Below are 20617 nucleotides of genomic sequence, written 5' to 3'. Positions count from 1 at the left end.
ATCTTTAGAGTTCCTAACTTTGCCATTTAGCCTAATAACCAACGTGGTACCTTTCCAATGGTCCCGCAGAGTGGTACCTAAGAGCTGCAGCCACAGCTTTTGCATTAAAGATAATGCCAATAGGCCTTCCCTTTCAAAGTAGGGATGTGCTACTATTGCTTTTGCACTCAGCCTTTTGTTGTGCTTTACATCAGAATATTGAGGTCAGCTTCATGCCTCTCCTGAGTTCAGGGATATTTTTTAGGCTATTATCTGTGCTTAATCCAGGGAATGCCTGTAAGAAAATGGCATAAACTACGAGCACTTTGAAAATCCAGCTTGATCAATCATATAATTAATAGATAGGATTAGCTAGTTGCTATTGCTTAAATGTTACACTAGAGTAAAAATATTTTGCAAGCATAACAAAAATTGTCAGTAATATATTGACAAATTCATTAAAGTTAAAACTTTAATATGCAGTCATCCTGCTATTGAGAGGTCCTATATTGTTACTGATCTGGATAATTATATAGGCCCACCAGAGTTAAGACCCAGAAAGGGCCCAAGCAATACACAGGCCTATAACGGGCGATACAAGCATCGCGCAGAAGAACCAAGAAGCGCAATGGCCACATTACGCAGAACCGCCTTGTGTGACTTAAAGGCTAAGGAAAGATCCTGTAACAAGATGAGATCCACCGCGCATATAAGCCAACACGCGAAAGACAGCTCCAACTTGCCACCGCTCTAAGAAGACAGACAAATATATAGACCTATAGCCATAAAGGCACCAGCTGAGGCAGATAAGTTGGCAGTCCATAACAACCAATAAAAAGGCATGCCGCCTACCAAAGGCGGCATAAGACTTGATATATATATAAAGGGTACAAACTCAGTTATGATGATTTGATTCCCATAAAAACATAACATAAACCTTGCATTGATACTGACTTGAGCATTGGAGTATTTGTCTTTGCAAGTACCCCTAGTCTGCTCCATTGCGCTAGAAGCATACACCAACCATCATCTATGTTGTTGTACATAGTATAGAAGTCCCACATTGAGTGTGTCTCTTTGTATTCTTCAATTGGTTTGCTATATAATAGCACCAATGTTGTGTAGTTTAATATAACAAGGATTACAATGAATACCTCTTGTCTCTTGGTGATTAACATGGTATCTAGAGCCTAACAAGAGGAATCCTAATCCGCGTTTTTTTTTTTTTCCGGTGGACCACTGTCTGCTGAGTAAAATATTTTTTTTTTCCCCCGGCAACAGTCATATCTGTCAGTTTCCGGCTTCCATATATCGTCTACACGGTGAACATCATCAGCCCACGAAATACTATTCCCATTCCAAAGTCTTCAACCTTTATCCGTGTGTGATTTAGCCCGATCCATATTGAACTGGTCTGATTAGTTACTTTATAATATTCAAATGAGTTTCAATACAGAAACTGACTAATTAGTTTTGATAAGGAGAATGAAAGCTAGTCATTATTATTTGATACACCCAATTTCAAGAAAGATTATAACCAGCACCAGATGGATATCAAATCTGTCGGGCAAATTCATGTTTGAAAGATGAAAACCATTATCGGCAACAAAAGACAACATCATACTGTATGAGATAGGAAAAATTAATACAGTTTGCATTGATAGTGGCCATCTAATATAAAAAGTAATAATTTAACCTGTATGATAATTTCTAGCCAATTATATATAACTACAGAAAAATCCTATCATAAGACAAATAAATTCTTCGGTATTCTGCTTCACATTGAGTTAGCGAACCCAAGTATCTAACACCATCTTTTCCTTGTCACCTTCAATAGCAGAAAAGAAGTTCAATGGGTATCCGTTGTGAATTCTGCACAATTAGAGTTTATCTGCAATTTTTAACAAGGACTTCACCAATGTTCATGTTACCGTTATATGACAATCTCCTTGTAAGGAAAAAAAAATGAAAAAAGGCTTGCAATATGACTCCTACTTTTCTTCATGTTCAATAAAATATTTCTGAAGAAGAAGAAAAGAAAAAAATCCTGCTATGCAAAAGTTGTGTTCATCTCTCTAACTAGCCGTGACTGCATTGTTTCAGTGATGGAATACTCCAACTGTGATTTGCCACCTCCAAGGATAACCGTAATACATGCTGAAGTCTTAAAACCCTTCTCCCGTATATGCTATGATTTAAAACTGCAAACGTTATATGTCAAATAATGTTTTATGATTGAGAGAAAATAATGTTCTGTTTTGTGCATGTTTATTGAAGATAATCTAACGCAAACAAGAGCTCCCTCATGATTGTTTGAATTAGTGAGCAACCAAAGCCGTAGTAACTGTACCTTACAGTACAAAATAATCTTCATTCTTCGAAAAAAAACGCCGTTGCCGGGGATCGAACCCGGGTCACCCGCGTGACAGGCGGGAATACTCACCACTATACTACAACGACTTTGATGACAAATTTCTCGTCAGATAAAAAAAGACGTAAAGCAATGAAATAAAAGTGAAAACTTCAAACGGCGGTGACAGATGATAATTCTATTGTATTTTTTTTAAGGGAAATATTACTCTCCTTTTACATGAGTTAACTTATCTCATTTTCTCTCACTTCGATTTTCGCACCCCACTTTTTTCTTCTTTTTCTTTTTTCTTGTAATGGTGGGACCCACCCATTTTCTCTCTACCACATAAGATAACTATCTTACGTGGAAGGAGATTAATAAAACCCTTTTTTTAAAGACCAACTATCACGAGCTTATTTGGATTTTTTTTTTTAACTAGAAGCTAAAGATTAAAAAAAAAACAAAAGAAAAAATTAAAAGTTATTTCATAATTTTATAAAAAATTTAGCTTAAAAGCACATATTTTAATAAAATTATCTATCTCTATTTTTATAATTTTTTCATTTAAAAAAAAAAACACACAATTCAAGAAAAACATATAAGAGCTTAAAAAAAAGTTCCTCCCAAGAGCTTTTATCTTTTAACTTCTTTTTTTCATTATAAAAAAATAGCTTTTCATTATAAGAACTTTTTTCAAAACCTGTTTAGCTTAGCTTATACTTATAACTGCATGTTTGGATCCTCTCTTTTTTAAGTTAGAAGCTACCTATAAGCATAAGTTAGGCTAAACAGATTTTGGGAAAAGCTCTTATAATGAAAAGCTCTTTTTTTATAATGAAGAAAAAAGCTGAAAACTAAAAGCTTCTAGGAGGAGCTTTTTTTTAAACTCTTATCTGTTTTTCTTTAATTGTATGTTTTTTTTTTTTAAATGAAGAGTGATAAAGAGAGAGAGATAATTTTCTAGAAATATGTGTATTCAAGTAATTTTTAAGTTAAAATTTTTATATAATTCCAAACAGCTTTTAGCTTTAACTTATAAGTAACTTCTAGCTTAAAAATAAGAGGATCCAAACAGACTCTAAGTAGCTTCTAGCTTAAAAAAAAGCCTACTCATAGGAAAAGAAAATAATTTAATGTCTCTTATATTATAGAAAATAAAATCATTTTTATATACACATAAAAATATATAAAATCCATGTTTTTTTTTTTCATATAGACTCCACATACTTTTATTTTATGTGTGTAGAAAATAAAATTATTTTCTATAATATAAAAAACATCAAACGTGAAAAAAAAACTATGGAAACATACATGTTAACTAGTGAGAAGTACCTTACACTTCACAAATCACAAATAATATATGTTACTTAGGACACGTAATTCGAATCCATTTGTGTTGTACTTGCTACTCGTACCCAGAACTTTTATTTAGTTTGGGCTGGAAGCATGTATATGTGGCCAACAGTCCAACAAGATAGTCATCCAGCTTATGAGACATTGGGTTTGAAGAATCATATTCTTTTGTTGTCTGGAACAAGGTTGCATCTTGTAAACAACTCAAACACGGACGCAGGTGATTATACCATTACCAAGCATAGTGCTATAATCTAGAAAGTCGAACCATTGAGTCAGTCATCTCATTTGAATTAAGTGGTTTAAAAAAAATAGATAAATAAGAATTTTTTTAAACAGAACATTATGTAAAAAATACTTCATATAAAAATATTATGAGAAGACGTAATAAGTCCATATTGTTTCCTATAAACACGTAATAAGTCCATAAAGTTATAATGCAAAATAATTTTAATTATAAAAATTTAATTAAATTTTTTATTATACTTTTAAAATAATCTTCAAATCTAAAGGAGAAAGTGATATTTTAATTTATATAATATAAATTTAAAATCTATACTTATTCTAAAGTAAAATCATTTGTTGGCAAGTTTGATGATGTGTCAATTTCCCATGCATTCTTCATTTTGTGTTCACATTACAAATTAAACAACTTAAACTTTTCCACTTTTAGAAACAACTTGAATTTGAATTATCATTATTTTTTAAAATTTGTTAGTGGCAGAAAACTGTATTAATGTCTCATTACTTTCTACATTGAAACTGTTAACTCCATTAATTGTTCCCACTAATTTCTGCATGAGTAATTGTTAAGCCTATTAATTGTTCCTATATTTTTTGCATGAGTATCTGTTAATCCTATTATTTGAGTTAGTACGTTCAATATTTCAATAAATATTTCATAGTTGAAGTTAAATGTGATAATTCAAAAGACCATTCATTATCTTAATTACATAAAATGCAGCGATATACTTTTACGATTTGTGCTAATTTTTACGAGATAGATAAATTGATTATTTTTTTTTTCCTATGCATTGCACGGACAAAACACTAATACATGTAGGAAAATAGTGACACGTTCTTTCTTTTTGAGATTAACCAACGACAGTCACCGATAAAATTTTTGATCTTTTTTCTCTGTGCAGTGCACGGGCAATGCACTAGTATTAGATACAATCTTTTAATACTAATGTCAAATTAAAAAATTTAATATCAAATTTTACCCATTAATTTTATGAATCTAATAATTATATTTTATTAGATCATATTTATTAATTAATTATTAATGTTTAATAAATTATATTCGTTAAATTATTATTTAAAATTTAGCTTGGATCTCATAAATAAAATAAAAGATCTTAATTGGGTTTTTAATAGATTAGAAAAAAAAAACGTTATTGAAACTTGGTACTCCATTAGCACCAAAATTCCGTGCTCCTCTCCCTCTCTCTTAAATGGAGAAGTTTCCCACACCAAAATAAAAATAAAAATGGAGAAGTTTCTATATCATTTAATCCATTATTTTTATCTTTAATTCCTTTTTAAGTCCTTTTGGTGCTTTCTCTCCCAAAGAAGGAGACAAGTAAGAGAGAGAAGAGGGACTTTTGTGTGTCTCTCATGCTTCAGTAGTCTCTTATGTGAGTGAGCGAATGAGTGCTAAACAAAGAAAGCTTTTTGAGTAAGCTAATCAATCCTCTTTTCTCTCCCTCAAATCTCACCCCATTAGGTTTCTACATTCTCTAAACTGATTCACTCTCTCAATAAGAAACCTTTTCTGTATCATTTGCTCCTCTTTGGTACCCTCTACTGTGAAAAACCGATTCACATGTCAGATTACTACATTTTTTGTCATTCCTCGTAGTACCCTTCCCTTTGTCCAAGCAAAGATTCATCTTTTATGTAAGGCCTCCAATTATTCTAGTGCATTTGCATGGAGGGGTTGCTCATATGAGATTTGAACGTTACTTGTTATTGCAGGCGAGGTGGACTGACATGTGTGCAATTGCAGACATAAATTTGTAAGAAATTTTTTTTATCACAAGGGGTTTTGTTTATAAATGGGAGAGATGACTTCATTTCTTGTGAAATAGAAAAGAAGGTTTTGTTTTTTGAATAAAATATTATTCCATTTTTACTAGGGCTTTCGTTTTTGAATAAAAAAATTTTAAAAAATAATTTGTTACTCAATTTATATATATATATATTTTTGTATATATCTAAATTTTTTCTAATTGATTATTCTATTGAGATATATAAAATCATTAATATAGTCTCATCCAAAAGCTTAAGTTTTTGGGTTAAATTGATTCTTTACATGGTATCAGAGTCTCGTGTCCCGGATTTTTTCTTTGTTCGCACAAGTAGGTGGACATGTGCACTGTCCACTCTTCAATATTTAATTTTAAATTTATTTGGATTCAGTATTAAAGGTTAACATTAACATGAAAAATAATTGCAATATTCAACATATCATAATAAACAAAATTTGTTTTTCTATATAACCCTAACCAGCAATCGGACCCGATTATACCTAAGAGACTCTTGATTACTATTTTTTTTATACTAAGTTGAAGTTTTGTTGTTTTTTTCTTGTTTATATTCGTTTGTTTTTTAATACATTTGAAAAAAAATTTAAAAAAAATTTCGGGAGCGCCAATCCCGAACCCCCACCCCTAAATGTGCAGACATAAATATAATTCTCTAGATTTGCCATTTATTCAGGTTATGATGTTCACCGAAGGCCTTGACAAAAATGCACTTCGATGGGTTAGAGTCTTAGAGAGGTAATCTCCACTTGTTAAATTTTTTTGTTAGAGAGGTAATCTTCTCTTAATTTACCTTAATATTTATAAAGGTTTTTTTTATAATGCTGACGAGTGATGATTAGAAGGAAGTTCCATCTTGGAGCTCCCCTACCTTGAGATCACATTAATATTTGTAAGCTCTGATTTTTTATTTTATTTTTTTATTTTTTTCAATTTCGGTTTGTGTGATTAGAAGGAAGTTCCATTCTCCAACACCACCTTGAGATCACATTAATATTTGTGAAGTTCTGATTATTACTATTATTATTTTTGTGATTAGAAGGATGTTCCATTCTCAAACACCACTTTGAGATCTCGCAATGATCCCATAAGTGGGATGAAGAGTGGAAGTGGCAGAGGATTTGGATTACCACCTCCAGCAAAATTCAGAAGTGGGCATCTTCCTGCAAATGCTATCGCTGTGTCAACAGTTATACCGGCTGATACCGGTTATAGTGCTTCGGATTTTGATAATGGTGCTAGCATTGATTAGGAGGAAGAAGTTTATGGTGGCAGGTATTCATTGGATTCTTCACCCCAAGACCATAGACTGGGATTGGTCTAGTTTATATATAATAGCCAATACAAACCGAGTTTGATTATTTGTGTTGGTAAGAAATATATGTATGACATCATCATTATATTTTATAATAAGTATCTTGGATAATTTCTTAAGATTGATTATCATATTTTTATATTTTATAATTTATTTTTACATGATTAAGGGGGTGTATTGGATTGAGATTTCAAAGGATTTTAATAGATTATTTTTGGACAAAAAAATTCGTTGGTATTCGATTAAGATTTTAATGGATTGAAAAAAAGTCACGTGGTATTCGATTAGGATTTTAAAGGATTATTTTAAAATCCGTCCAAATCCGTTGGTATTCAATCAGGATTTTAAACAATGAAATCACAATCTCGTGGTATTCAAAAATCCGACGATTTTGATGGATTTTCTATTGGTGGGAATTTCGTGAGACTTTTTAGTGAAAAATATAAATAGGATGTCTCTCTCACAATCTCACCCCAACCTCTAGGATTTCGTGAGATTCTTTTGTTGCAGTGTTTTCTTCTTCCTTCGACAGGTTGACTGCTCGAAATTGGGTTCCCCATAGGAGCTTCGTCTAAACTAAAAAAAAGCATATTTTTGAGCGATTTTCATTACAAAACAACCCAGAAACAACAAACCAACGAGATTTAATATAATCTATCTTAAAAATAACATATTTTTGAGCTGTTTTTGAGAAATTTTGAAAGTTTAAAAAGTGATTTTTCAAGCTATGGGTCGCGATTTTTCTTGGCACAAAAACATGTGATTTTGGTATTAAAAACAACATAAAACAGTGAAAAAATAACAGGAAAACTAAAACCCTCAAACCAATTTTCGTTTTACATCAATGAATCAATATCAATTTAAAGAAAGATTGAAACTTTCATAATATGAACTCTATATTTCGTAACAATACATTCATGAACGGAATTCCTTTACTATAGGAAACGATTTCAAACAATTTTTGTGTCAATAGATAACTAAAAACTTGTTTCTCAATAGCCCCAAAGCAATTTAAGGTTTCAATGTATCGACTGAAATTTTTTTGAGAAATTTTCTAAACTTTCATGTAATTAAACCCAAAATTTCAGATTCAAAATTTTCTTAGAATATTCAATGAAAATATGCATATGATATATGGTTAGAAAACTCTCATCACGTAAAACAAAAACCCCAAGGTTTTCAAGATCAATTGCAAAAAAATTCAAACGAAATTTTATCATGAACTTTAGGTTCTGTATGCAAATTTAGAATTATTTTTATAATTAAAAAAATTGGGTCTTATAATCATATATGCATAACTTTGATACCAAATGAAGAAGATAATTTTCAACCCGTTAGATATATGAAAAGTTGTTGTTTAGTAATTTCGAATGTTTGTTAAAAATTATAATATGTTTTACTGATTGAGAAATTATATTAGGTTTTACTTTTTTTTTATTAATTTCATTGCATTTCTTTGTTATTTTTTTATGGGAAATATTATACTTACAACCTATTTTTGTTTGCAATCATATTTTAATCGTTGATTTTCGTCAATCAATGGTTATTATTTTCACAAATCAAACTAATTAATTAATATTTAACTTGGAAGTTAATCGTTGATATATGGTTATTATTTTCGCAAATCAAACTCAAACTCAAACTCATTGAGAAAATTATATTAGAATTTATTGATATGTGGAGAGTTATTACTTAGTAATTTTTGATATAATTTTCAACCCGTTGTTAAGTTTACTTTTTTTTTATTAATATCATTGCATTTCTTTGTTATTTGTTTTTATTGACTATTGTAATTTTGAATATTTGCTAAAAATTCATATAATTTTTTAAAATCTTATAAATTCATATTGTCCTTTCAAATCTTATGAATTCTATTAAAATCTATTAAAATTCAATCCTATGAAATCTTGATTGTATAAAAAGTCTTTTAAAAAAATCTATAAAGTCTCTCCAATTCTAAAATGTCTTTTAAAATCTGTAGAATTTTTTATCTCAAAAAAATCTTTTAAAATCCTAATCCAATACACCCCTTAAGATGAAATAAAAAGATAAAAGCATTTGCCTCATCATTTAATTAGAGTTTTTAAAGTTTTTAATATCCACCAACTGCCTTTCTAGCTATTCATTTTTCTTAAATGATCATATAACCTGTAAAAGATACTTTTTATCATATAAATACTATTTAAATAGAAAAAAAAACAAATAGAATTAGGAATTTGTGCATAGGTTACAGGGTTCACTTTTCCAGTCACTACAGATAAGTTATCTGCAGTAAGTCCAATACGACGTCGTTTTGGGACAGAAATTATTGTATTTTGTAATTTTAATTTATTTCAGGGTTATTATTGTCTTTATAATTATAATTTTTTAACTTTTTTATTCTCAAAATAACGTCGTTTTGAGAATAAATACAGATAACTTATGTTGGTTATATATGGGAATTTATAACTCCTTCATTTTAGTTTGAAAAAGTATAAAGAACTTCTGGCATGTCTTGGAAACAATATTATTGCACGCTACATGCAACCAAGTAAAGACCATAAAATAAAACAAGAGATATGAACCAGAAAACCTTAACCTTAGCATTATCCTATATCAACATAAATCATGAGCATGAACAAATATGAATATATATTTTGCAAACCTCTCAATCTCAGCTAAAATGCAAAGTTCCTCTCAATTTTACAATTCAGACAACAGAAGTATAATCGAACAATTTTTAAATTTAACACAGATCAACAACTAAAAAACATAAAATTTAACTCAGATTATTGCAATTATAACTTAATAAAAAAATAGTTTAATGTTTCTCATGTCATAGGAGATAAATTTATTTCCTGCACAAGGCATATGGAGCCCATGTGAGCCCTTGCGAGGAGAAGAAAGAAAAAAATGAAAAAAAAAATGAATCTCACGTACTTTTATATGATAAATTTATTTATATAAAAAACACTAAACTCATAAAAAAATTTGTAATATTTATTGCTTCAATCTGATGGTTGATGAATGGTGCTGGACCTTGAACTCACCCTCTCACTCTTCTCCAATTATAGCGTGAGCTTTCTCTACACTATACTTTAAACAAAAACAATAAAAGAAAAAGGATTTTCGAAACTTCAAACCAAGTCCAGCTTAAATTTTATTATAAAATCAGTTTAAGAATACATATTCCATCTTTTTATTGCATGTCATGGTCTATTAAGTAAAATACCCATCAATTTAACTTTTTATAAAATCAATTAATGATGAATTACAAATTCTCAATTCATCCTTCTTTTTCTTCTGTTAATTTTGCCATCTCTTATTCTCTTTCTCTGTATTATACACCATTTTTTTATAGTAGGGGTATTTAAAATTTTATCCTATGTTTTAAAATCTTAAAATTTATAATAGATGTTCAAAATGAGTTGTAGGTGACATTAAGTGTTTGCACAAAGAGAAAAAAAGAAAAAAAAAATCTTCACAAAGTTGATTCGTGATCTTGACTCTTTAAGTCACCGCTAAGAGAGGTATTTATATTAAATTGGGAGTAAATTATAACTCTCTTAAGAGAAATTAGGAGTTATTGTTTCTCTCTTTAGAGTTATTTATATTAAGAGGAGGGATATTTTCACTACCAAAATTTTTCACTACCTACTTACTACCTATCTAATCATCATTGAATTAACATTTTCTTTCTCTTCAAAAACTTTTTAACATTTTCTCTCTTTGATCCAATGCTGATGTAATGAGTAGTAAATTAGTAGTAAGAATTTCTGCACATTAGTTAACATTTTTTATTTAAAATAAAAATTCTGTAGAGAAATATTGTCAACGCCTGACCTGCCCCTTCCCTACGCATAGTGCGTGTTGGTGGTTTGGGTTGCATGAGAAGTGGGTAGCACGTCTTTTTGTAACAACAAATCAAAATTCAGGTTTAACAAATCAAAGGTCCACTACCAATTCACTGAGATATAAATCGGGTATATATACATTCCCAACGTTTCACAATAAATAAATAAGATTAGAAGCGTAAAATTTTTGTGATTCGTTCAAAACCAGGTTACTTTAATGAAAATATCAAAATCGATTATATAATAAACTTGAGAAATACAGTTACAAACCATCAATTTATACCAAAACCCAAATTCAGTTTGTATATCCTCATTCCAATGACTAATTGTATTCAGTTTCTTTCACTCGGATTTTTTTTTTTTCTAGATCTCACGTGGTCCTTCCATTTAAGAGCTGCTATTTGGACAATTTTTTTTTTATTTCTTCTTTCTCCTCGTTAGTTATATGATTTTAATTGATTTGGATCACTGAATAAATGGTGGTCCCGACCATTGAAATTTTTCTCCTTTCACTCATTATTTTTTACATTCTTGTCATGTATAGAAAAAGAAAAAAAATTAATTAGATCTCAACGGTTGGCACAATTGATAAATGAGCTCTGTTTAAGGAGTAAATTGTTAGGGTTGAAAGATCTATACTTCAAATTCTAGACGAAGCAATTTGGGACCGGTAGCAAAGATCTTTATCCTTTATACTAGCAAGAGAATTACTCTCATCCAAACGAAAAACCAAAAAAATTAATTAAAGCCATTAGGATTGGCTAGTGAAAAGAGACTTTATAATTTATATGAAATTATTGGTTTAAATTCTTGTATTAAAAAACAAGTTCATACAATATTCATTATTAAGGAATATAATTTCGTTATTGATTCAGCAATTATGCTATAATAATATTAGTAGATAATATAATCTTTCACAATTAATCCCGCGATAACATCATATTTGAAAAAATAATTTCTCAATAATGACAAAAAAATATAATCTCGGCTAAAAGTACTCCACCAATAATCTTCTTAAATTGCTCCATGGGTGGGGACCCACCAACACCAAATAATTTTTATTTTAGTTTGAAAAAATATATATAATCATTAAAGGTTGGTATATTTGCTAGAACCTTTTTGCTCTAACGGTGACTTTAATTTCGTGCTCAGATATGCGATATGTAATCCTACCGTAAATTTTTATTGAGTTTGATGATTTTCCCTTACCTGAGGGCTGTATTTTTCTATAATCTAAATTTTTATTTACTAAAAAAATGGAAAAAGTATATAAGTTTTTTTTTTACATATTTCAAAAATAATATTGCAACCTCTAATTTAAATTTTATTATAAAATCAATGTAAGAATACATAATCCATATTTTTATTCCATGTGATGTAATAATTTATTATGTATGCAAAATTTTCAGAATGATATGAGTTCCCCTTGGATGGTCTACACTCTACACTTTCCTGGATCAATTTTTCTGTTCTTGTTAGTAGTGCTCTCACAGTGTAGCACCCATTCTTTTGGGACACCCCACAATCAGAGCTTTAGCTATCCCAATCTCTAATATCTACCAGTTATTTCATAAGTTTTTTTTTGGGCCTGGATCATAGTAATTTCTCTTTAAAATAGAAAAAAGAGAGGGATTAAGGGGAAAAAAATAAATAAAAAAAGATAGAAATGGAAGAAAGTTAAAATGGACCACTGAATAAATGATAAGCCTGGAACATATTAAATTTTTTCCAATTACTTATTTATTTGTCATAAACATATAATGTTATATAATATTATATGAATACTATTTAAACTAATAAAAATAAATAAAATTACTGATTTGCATGTAAGTTATAGGAATTGATATTATTAATTGAATACATGTGATAGGTGTAAATAATAATTTTTAATTTTTTTATTATTGTTTATGTACCGTAATGCATTCTTACTTTTTACGGTCATTTTCGTTATACATAATTCGATGACTAATAATAATTGTTCCGGATAATATTGCGTGCACGAATGTTTTTTTTTTTTTTTGATATTTTTCTTTGGTAGAACAATTTGCATCTCATCACTTTTGTTGCTGTATGCATTGTTGTATATGAAAATATTTAATTATAGAATACATAACTATTTTTGATTTGTATAATAATTGATGTTTCTTAATTGCATAGTTTTATTTATGGTTGATACTTACATAGTTTTATGTGAGTGTTGTAGCTTTTTCACCTCACAAAATAGCACAAAATGCTGACACATTTTTTTCTTTTAACGATTAACCAATGACAATCATTGACAAAATTTTTAATTTTTGTTCTCCGTGCATCGCAACGAGCAATACACTAATTATAATATAATATTGTATAACATCAAGAAAATTGTTCTGGTTAGTTATTCTTAGTTACAATTCAAGGGGGGTAGTTAGTAGTTACTACTTACAGCTATCTCATCAATATTTTAATGAATTAATAAAACAAAAGACGAAAGAAGAAAAAGGCAAATATACCTACTTTTGACTTTGATTGGTCAAAGTATGACTTTTGGCAAATAGCAGAACATCAGGGATAATCTCAGTGATTTGCTAAATCACAACCTGAATATATATTTAATAAATGAGATTACCAATCATTGAAAAAAATTGTAAAATCAAAAAGCTTCTAATTCTTCTTCTCCCGCTAATTTCGCCATCTCTCACTCTCTCTGGTCTCTCTCTTATTACATAACACAGAGCAGAGCACACACATTTTTCATTCAACCAACCAACACAATGACTCGAACATGTTTCTTCTTTTGGTTATTGTTCTTGTGCATCAGTGTTAGCAACTCCACACCACTATACCCCTACGGTAAGAATAACAAAGCTCCAAATTTTCTCTCACATTTCATATTTTTCATGCACTAACATTAATCTAATAATATTATTTATACACACTCCACAGGTTTTTCTTATGACATTAACTGCGGCACTTCAACAAACACCACCGACTCCTTCAACACCACATGGATTTCCGATCGATTCTTCACCGGCGGCTCCGTCGCTCTTGTCTCTGAACCTCTTCGTTTCCAACAACCATCGGAAAAAACCCTCCGTTTCTTCCCCGCTTCTTCCTATGGCAAGAAGAATTGCTACTCTTTCCCTTCACTCCCCTCCGGTCGTTACCTCCTCCGTACATTCACCGTCTACGATAACTACGACGCAAAGTCACGCCCTCCCTCCTTCGACGTCGCCCTCTCCGGTACCGTCCTCTTCAGCTGGCGTTCCCCTTGGCCTGAATCCGTCGCTCGCGACGGCGCCTACTCCGATCTCTTCGCCTTCGTCGACAATGCCACGTCCTCCACCACCGCCGGCGCCGATCTCTGTTTCTACGGCTACGCCACCGACGCTCCGGTTGTCTCCTCCGTCGAGCTCGTCCAGGTCGATCCGGCGTCCTACGACTCTTCCTCCACCGGAGAAAACATCGTTCTCGTCAACTACGGCAGGATTTCCTGCGGCCCCGGCGTCCACTGGGGGGCCGGGTTCACCAACGACACTGACCGGTTCGGCCGGTCCTGGCAGACCGACTCGGCGTTCCGAACCAAACCGGGAAATTCCGACGATGTTCGAGTGGTGACGACGAACAGCGTGAGCGGCGCTGACGTGGAACCTAATTATTTTCCGATGAAGCTTTACCAGTCGGCGGTGACTATAGACGGTGAGTTGGAGTACGAATTGGGTGTGGACGCGAAGATGGATTATATGGTGTGGCTGCACTTTGCGGAGCTTGATTCGAGCGTGAAGAGAGCGGGGGAGAGGGTGTTTGATGTGTTCATCAATGGAAACAATGTGAGCAGGGTTGATATATACAAGGAGGTGGGTGGTTTTGCTGCCTTTACTTGGCATTACACTGTCAAGAACTTGAGCGAAAGCGTGTTGAATATTAAGCTTGTGGCTGCTGTTGGTGCCCCTATCATTTGTGGGATTGAGAATTATGCATTGGTCGCCAATGATCCTTCTACTGTCCCTCAACAAGGTGTGTTGTGCTCATATTCTTTTTTATTTGAATCTTACAAAATTGGAAATATAAGAACTGGAATGTCATATGTTCTAAATTTCTAATCATGTCATCAGTCTTTTGGCAATTATAAGGTAAAGTTGACTAGGTCTTACCCTTCTCATAGCAAAAGTTTTATAGCACTAAGTTTTCATTACAAATTTGGAAATATAACACTCAAATTGAATGGGGGCTTGTTTTTTTAGTAACTGCCATGAGAGCATTGAAGGGTTCTCTTCGTGTTCCGGATAGAATGGGTTGGAATGGTGATCCTTGTGCTCCTACTGACTGGGATGCTTGGGAGGGTGTTACCTGCCGTATGAATAACGATAAAACTGCTCTTGTCATAAGTGAAATGTAAGCATTCTTTCCACTTCTCCAGAGTTGTGTATTTACTTTTATAATTGGCATTATGAAACAAAACTCGTGCTGCGTTAACAACGAGTCTTACTATCAACTATATTTTGATTAAAATCTCTTAACAATTGACATGCCATTTATGTACAAGGTTAATGGCAGGGGAAGTTCCACGTGCTAAATACAGAATTCATGTGTGAATATAAAGTATGCATGATACTTGTTCCTGTATCATTTTATGAGGAAGGTTTCTATTTTTTTTTACATATAACATTTTCCTTATGATTAAATTGTTCTTCTCTCCTAATGATGAGTTAGGAATTCCTTCCACTTCTCCAAAGTTATGTATATTCACGCTTTTAGAGCCTTTATTGAGGAAATTGGTGCAACATATACAAGGAGTCTTATTATATGTATAAAATCTCTTAACAGTTGACATGGCATACTTCACCTGTAAGGTTAATGAGTGGATAGGTTCAATGTGTAAACATATACGCAGATGGTGGGTTAATCTAATTTACACTTGATATCTTATTTGAACTTGTAGCATTTTCCTTGCATATGACCTTTGGTCCTATCAACACCCCTTCATGCTAAAATCATGTGTAGATTGTTGATTGTGGATTCAACTCCTGCTCCACAGATGGCTATTTATATTACTGAACCAAAAACAGCAAAGGAAAAAGGTTGATTTTATATTCGTTTCTATTTTCATTTCAGAGATCTTGGCAGACAAGGCTTGAAAGGGTACATGAGTGACCAGATTAGTCTTTTGTCAGACTTGGTAAGCTTGTAAGTATCAGTTGCCAAATGTTTAAATATTCCATAAATCTTGCAAATATCCAAATTTTACTAAAATGAAGTAAGAAAATTACTAACTAACTTAGATCTGTAATTTTTCTACACGTTTAGTAGTACTCTGGCTTATATGTTCTTGCAGGATTCATGATCTGCAGTTAATTTTATATTTATGTATTTTTTTTTTTTTTGTTTGGCATATCGTTGCCACTTCAATTTAGAACACTATGAACATCCATTTTCAAAATGATCTGCTTTGGTACTTTCAGCCCTACTAATTCTTTCATTTTGGTGGCTACAGTATTTATGTTTTGATCTGTTAAACCATGATGATAGTATCATAATGTACAGTAGACCTCTTCTGCATTCTACCTGATGAATGAACACCGTAGCCAGTTCAAGGATTTCAATATTTTATACTTTACCTTTTCCTAATTTGTTTGTCCTTGAAATCATCTTTAGAATTTCTTACATATTCTAGTGCATGCCTCAATCTTATATCCACATTCATTATCTATAAGTGTTGCTCTCTATATGCATGTTGGCCACAATTTTGTATTCCTATGCCATATATGTCTTCTATTGCATGCAGCAAGTGTTTTCCTAGATTAACTTTGGTCATGTTCATATTGGTTTTAGTTATTGGTAACTTCTCTTTCATTTTACAGGAACTTGAGTTCTAATTCCTTGGAGGGTGAAATACCTTCTGGACTAGGTCAAAAATCCCTGATACGATTGTAAGATATGATATTATCTCTCTGTTAGTTACAGTTACTTGCTGAGTTGTTGTTTTTAGATGTTATCCAAATGCTTTACAGAACTAAACTGAGCAGATCAGTGGATTTTTATTTTGTATTAATTCACTATCATCTTCCAATGTTATTACCCATTTAAAAGTCATATACTTTTGTCATCATACTACTGAATACGGTATATACAGTCTATATGTGTGTTTTTTGCTCAATTATTTTTAACTTAAAATATATGCTATTTAAATTCTTAAATAATTTGTAATATTATGATGCATCCATGTCAACTATAGTAAAAATAGTCTAACTTAACTATTAGGTGTGGCTTAACGAGCAGACTATGCAGTATGTGAGCGGACCGGGGATTAATCCCACACCTAGAGGGTGTAGCAGTACTTGTTGGTTTTGCCAAAAACAAAATCTAACTTTATTATTTATTTGATATTCTATTTATTTCATTTGTAATTTTTGTTGTAGGGATTTATCCAACAATCAGTTAACGGGCTCCATACCTGACAGTTTAGCATCCTCAAGTTTGCAGCTTGTGTAAGTATCCACTGCATTAATTAATGTGACTGTTTTTTATTTACGTAGCTTGTGTCAGTGACAAAATAGATTCTATTATCCTTGTTCTTTTCTTTTCCTGTCTTGGAAGATGAGTATTCCTCCCTCTAGTTGTAGAAAAATATCCTTTTCTGTCAAAAATGGTGATGCTATAATGTTATGTTCTTTTAAGAAACATGTCATTATTGTCATTCAAGTCATCTTTCCTTGTCATTTAGTTTAGTAAATTAAATTCCTAAAATTATATTGGTGTCAATATATTTTTTCTGCATCGGGTGTTATTTTCTAATTCGTCATTTTGGTATCTTAATGCTCATTTCAACAGCTTTATTTTCCTTGAAGTTTAGGATTGAAATGATAGATAAAGCCTTATTTTCCTTGAAATTTAGGAATGAAATGATAGATAACACTTGACCTCTATTGCTGCATTAGATGGGTGTCCCTTTTATTCTCTAGACAAGTTATACTTACCTCATTTTGTTTTATGCCAGGTTATTGAATGATAACTTATTGGAAGGACGAGTGCCAGAGCAAATTTATTCGGTTGGTGTACATGGTGGAGCTATTGAGTATGTCACCTTAATCTGCAAGCTCATAATGTGGTGTTCAGATTGAAATGCTGGATAAATTAGCTTGCATATGATACTTGCTATTTGGCTTATTATTTTCTGTGTCACTGCGTGCATGCAAGTGTCCACACCTAAACTGAACTGTTGCAATAGTCCCGTCCAGGCTTATGGTATCATCTCTCATCAGCTTTGGATGCCAAACTCAACTTAAATACCTATTCTAACATGAAAGTGCTTCTGTTCTTAAGTGTCTACGATTTTCCCTTGCTACTTCTGCTATATTCTGCCTTTTTTGGGTGTATGGCTATCTTAGTTGCACAAATCTTGTAAGCTGAAGTAAATTTGACTTAGAAAATCTCTTCCACTTTGATTTCCTCAATTTTTAATGGAATAACTAAACTACTTCAACCACAGTAGTTGTGCTGCTGCCTTTTTAAAGGAATAACTAAATTGATTATAACCCATGGCAAGCCTGTCAGTTTTGCATGGATGTTCCGACTAAGATTTTGTCTATCTGAGTAATTAAACATTAGTTGTTATCTAACTTGCTATGGTTGTAATTGAGGCAAAAGAAATTTTATTTTGTATTTAATAAAGGTACAGTTATATTGTTATTGTATAAGCCAATGAGAAATAATTTCTTTCCATATTTAATTTGATTTTTTTCATTCAGTCTCTCTAGCAATAAGGGTTTGTGCGGTGTACCATCTCTGCCATCATGTCCTATGTTTTGGGAGCGCGGCAGATTATCCTCCCGGGGTAAAATTGCAATAGCCTTGTCATTTCTTTTTGTTTCCTGTGTGGTACTGCTGCTGGTATATATCTGCATCAGGAGGAAAAGGAATGATTATGACTTTGGTCTGCCTCATGAATTAATGTGTAAGTATAATTCAAAGAGATTCTGTTTCTGTCTAGCATTTTTATTTTTGTTGTAGCTGCTCTTTTCTGTTACTCTTGAATTGCATAGAAGTACACTTCAATACTTCATACATATAGGATTTGATTTTTGAGCAGTATATTTTGTGTTTCTTGCACTGGCAGTCTTACTGGTTAAAATTTCCATTAAATCTAACTGCCGCTCGCAAGAACATAAAACATCCTTCATAAATTTGATCTTACTTGGGCTGTTATATGTATTATTCTGGTCTTCACCATATGTTCCATTATTTGCTGAAGGTGGAAAAATAACTTTCTAGTGCATGTACGTGCTTAATAGGAATTTGTAACCTTGGAGTAAAAATTGGAATCATGTACCATATCTTTATCTAATCTTTGTTTTGTTATTTGAATAACTTCCATCAAATTGGGTGGGATCAAAGAAGCAGAAGTCATTCAAACCCAGTCAATCTTTTTTTAGTGGCCTACACAGCTCCTGCTATAATTTTTGTATTGTCCTTCCATTGAAAATGTTTAATTTGAGCTGTTAAATTCACTAACTGACAACAAATGTTTGGTTTTATATGGATTTCGGATGTTTAATCCCTGTGCTAATTGTCGACTATTTTGTGGCTTCTTTTGCAGCATTGGCTGCAAAGAGAAACAAATATCAGAGGCAGAAATCGTTGATGCTTCTAGAGCTGGAGAGTCAACATGCCAAGGGTTTACCTTCACCTTTTACCCCACAATAATTGGTTTTTTAAATGAAAATGGTAGATTGGTTTTCATAGTTTGCGTCTAAACATACACCGTTACTGCTTAGAGAAAGTAGTTAAATCTTACAAGCTTGCAAGCTTCTCTGCTTGGCCATGTCGCAATGCTGCATTAGTGTTAAGATGGTTTCTGGGGTTTGCTTTTCTCCTACAACTTTTTGTCGAGATCGATTGTGCGAGATACCTATTGCCATGCACTGTGACAATTGTTTCCTTAGTCATTATACAAAGGCATATTCCTGGTTATATCAATAGTCATCCAAAACTCCTGGTAAATATGTGATAGGAACAAACCATATATACAATTTGAGCCACAAGTTAGTGTCCAGTTTTTCATGTTACATCAATTCTGCTTGATTCTTAACACTATACTGATTTATGTAGCAAAACGTGAGTGAGTATTGTCGAAGCCTTTCCACACTTATACTCAAAACATTGCATGATAGATAAAATTCCGTACCTTTTACTAATATAAATACGTGTATTATTGATTTGTTTACTTTACCTAAGACTACAATTTAGAATTCCTGACAATTGCTCTATTGATTTGCAACTTTCTTCTTTGGTGAGAATATCCTATAGCTAGATGAAGTCAGCAGAATGATTAAAGAGAGCTAACAAACACCGTTTCACAGAATTTTTAATTTTTATTGTCAATGGCCCAAGGGTCTAAAGGTAAAAGGACTACCACTAACTTTTAGTGACCCTGTACAGCATAAGTTCAACTGTCTTCAGATCTTCATCATTATTCTCCTTGGAGAATCCTGCTGTTTATTCCGCAAGCATTGGAAGAGTATTCATTAATGTAATGGTATTAGTAGTCGGTACAAGTTGAATAGGCATGCAAGTTCGGTATGTTGCCCTATCCTGACCTCAGTAACGAAACCTAAAGTCGCAGCTAAAGCTTAAGCGAGGGTTCAAAGGTTGCGCCTTAAATTGTTACAAAGAACCGGACCCTCCTTCCTTGTATATTCAATACACTAATTTCTTGAGGGTAATGCTGTGACTGTGGGAGGGGGATCAAAGTGCATGACAACCC

General features: G+C 32.2%; 1 protein-coding gene and 1 non-coding gene across 2 annotated transcripts; one reads left to right on the top strand and one right to left on the bottom strand.

Moving 5' to 3' along the window:
* Window positions 1-2367: 2367 nt before the first annotated feature.
* TRNAD-GUC (transfer RNA aspartic acid (anticodon GUC)) lies at window positions 2368-2439 on the bottom strand. The gene has a single exon. It is a non-coding gene; the product is annotated as a tRNA-Asp (tRNA).
* Window positions 2440-13589: 11150 nt separating this feature from the next.
* Window positions 13590-19829, top strand: LOC133294968 (receptor-like protein 4). The gene is made up of 9 exons (XM_061493747.1): window positions 13590-13707; window positions 13801-14871; window positions 15099-15249; window positions 15970-16041; window positions 16716-16784; window positions 17274-17342; window positions 17852-17929; window positions 18603-18808; window positions 19451-19829. Exons 1-9 carry the CDS (start codon window positions 13629-13631, stop codon window positions 19555-19557), a joined length of 1902 nt encoding a protein of 633 aa, XP_061349731.1. The 5' UTR covers window positions 13590-13628; the 3' UTR covers window positions 19558-19829.
* Window positions 19830-20617: the final 788 nt, after the last annotated feature.

The sequence above is a fragment of the Gastrolobium bilobum genome, unplaced genomic scaffold, assembly GCF_033153095.1.
Source record: "Gastrolobium bilobum isolate Gb01-03AN ecotype WA unplaced genomic scaffold, APGP_CSIRO_Gbil_v1 utg18403, whole genome shotgun sequence".
Classification (NCBI taxonomy): Eukaryota; Viridiplantae; Streptophyta; class Magnoliopsida; order Fabales; family Fabaceae; genus Gastrolobium; species Gastrolobium bilobum.
Note: the sequence above shows the minus strand (reverse complement) of the source record. Positions and strands in the feature narration are given on the sequence as shown.

Excerpts from the sequence above, each read along its gene's own strand:
- LOC133294968 (XM_061493747.1), top strand. The coding sequence starts at position 13,629 with ATGACTCGAACATGTTTCTTCTTTTGGTTATTGTTCTTGTGCATCAGT. Across the intron at positions 15,250-15,969 it reads GCTCTTGTCATAAGTGAAAT|AGATCTTGGCAGACAAGGCT; the intron begins GTAAGCATTCTT and ends TTTTCATTTCAG. Across the intron at positions 17,343-17,851 it reads TCCTCAAGTTTGCAGCTTGT|GTTATTGAATGATAACTTAT; the intron begins GTAAGTATCCAC and ends GTTTTATGCCAG.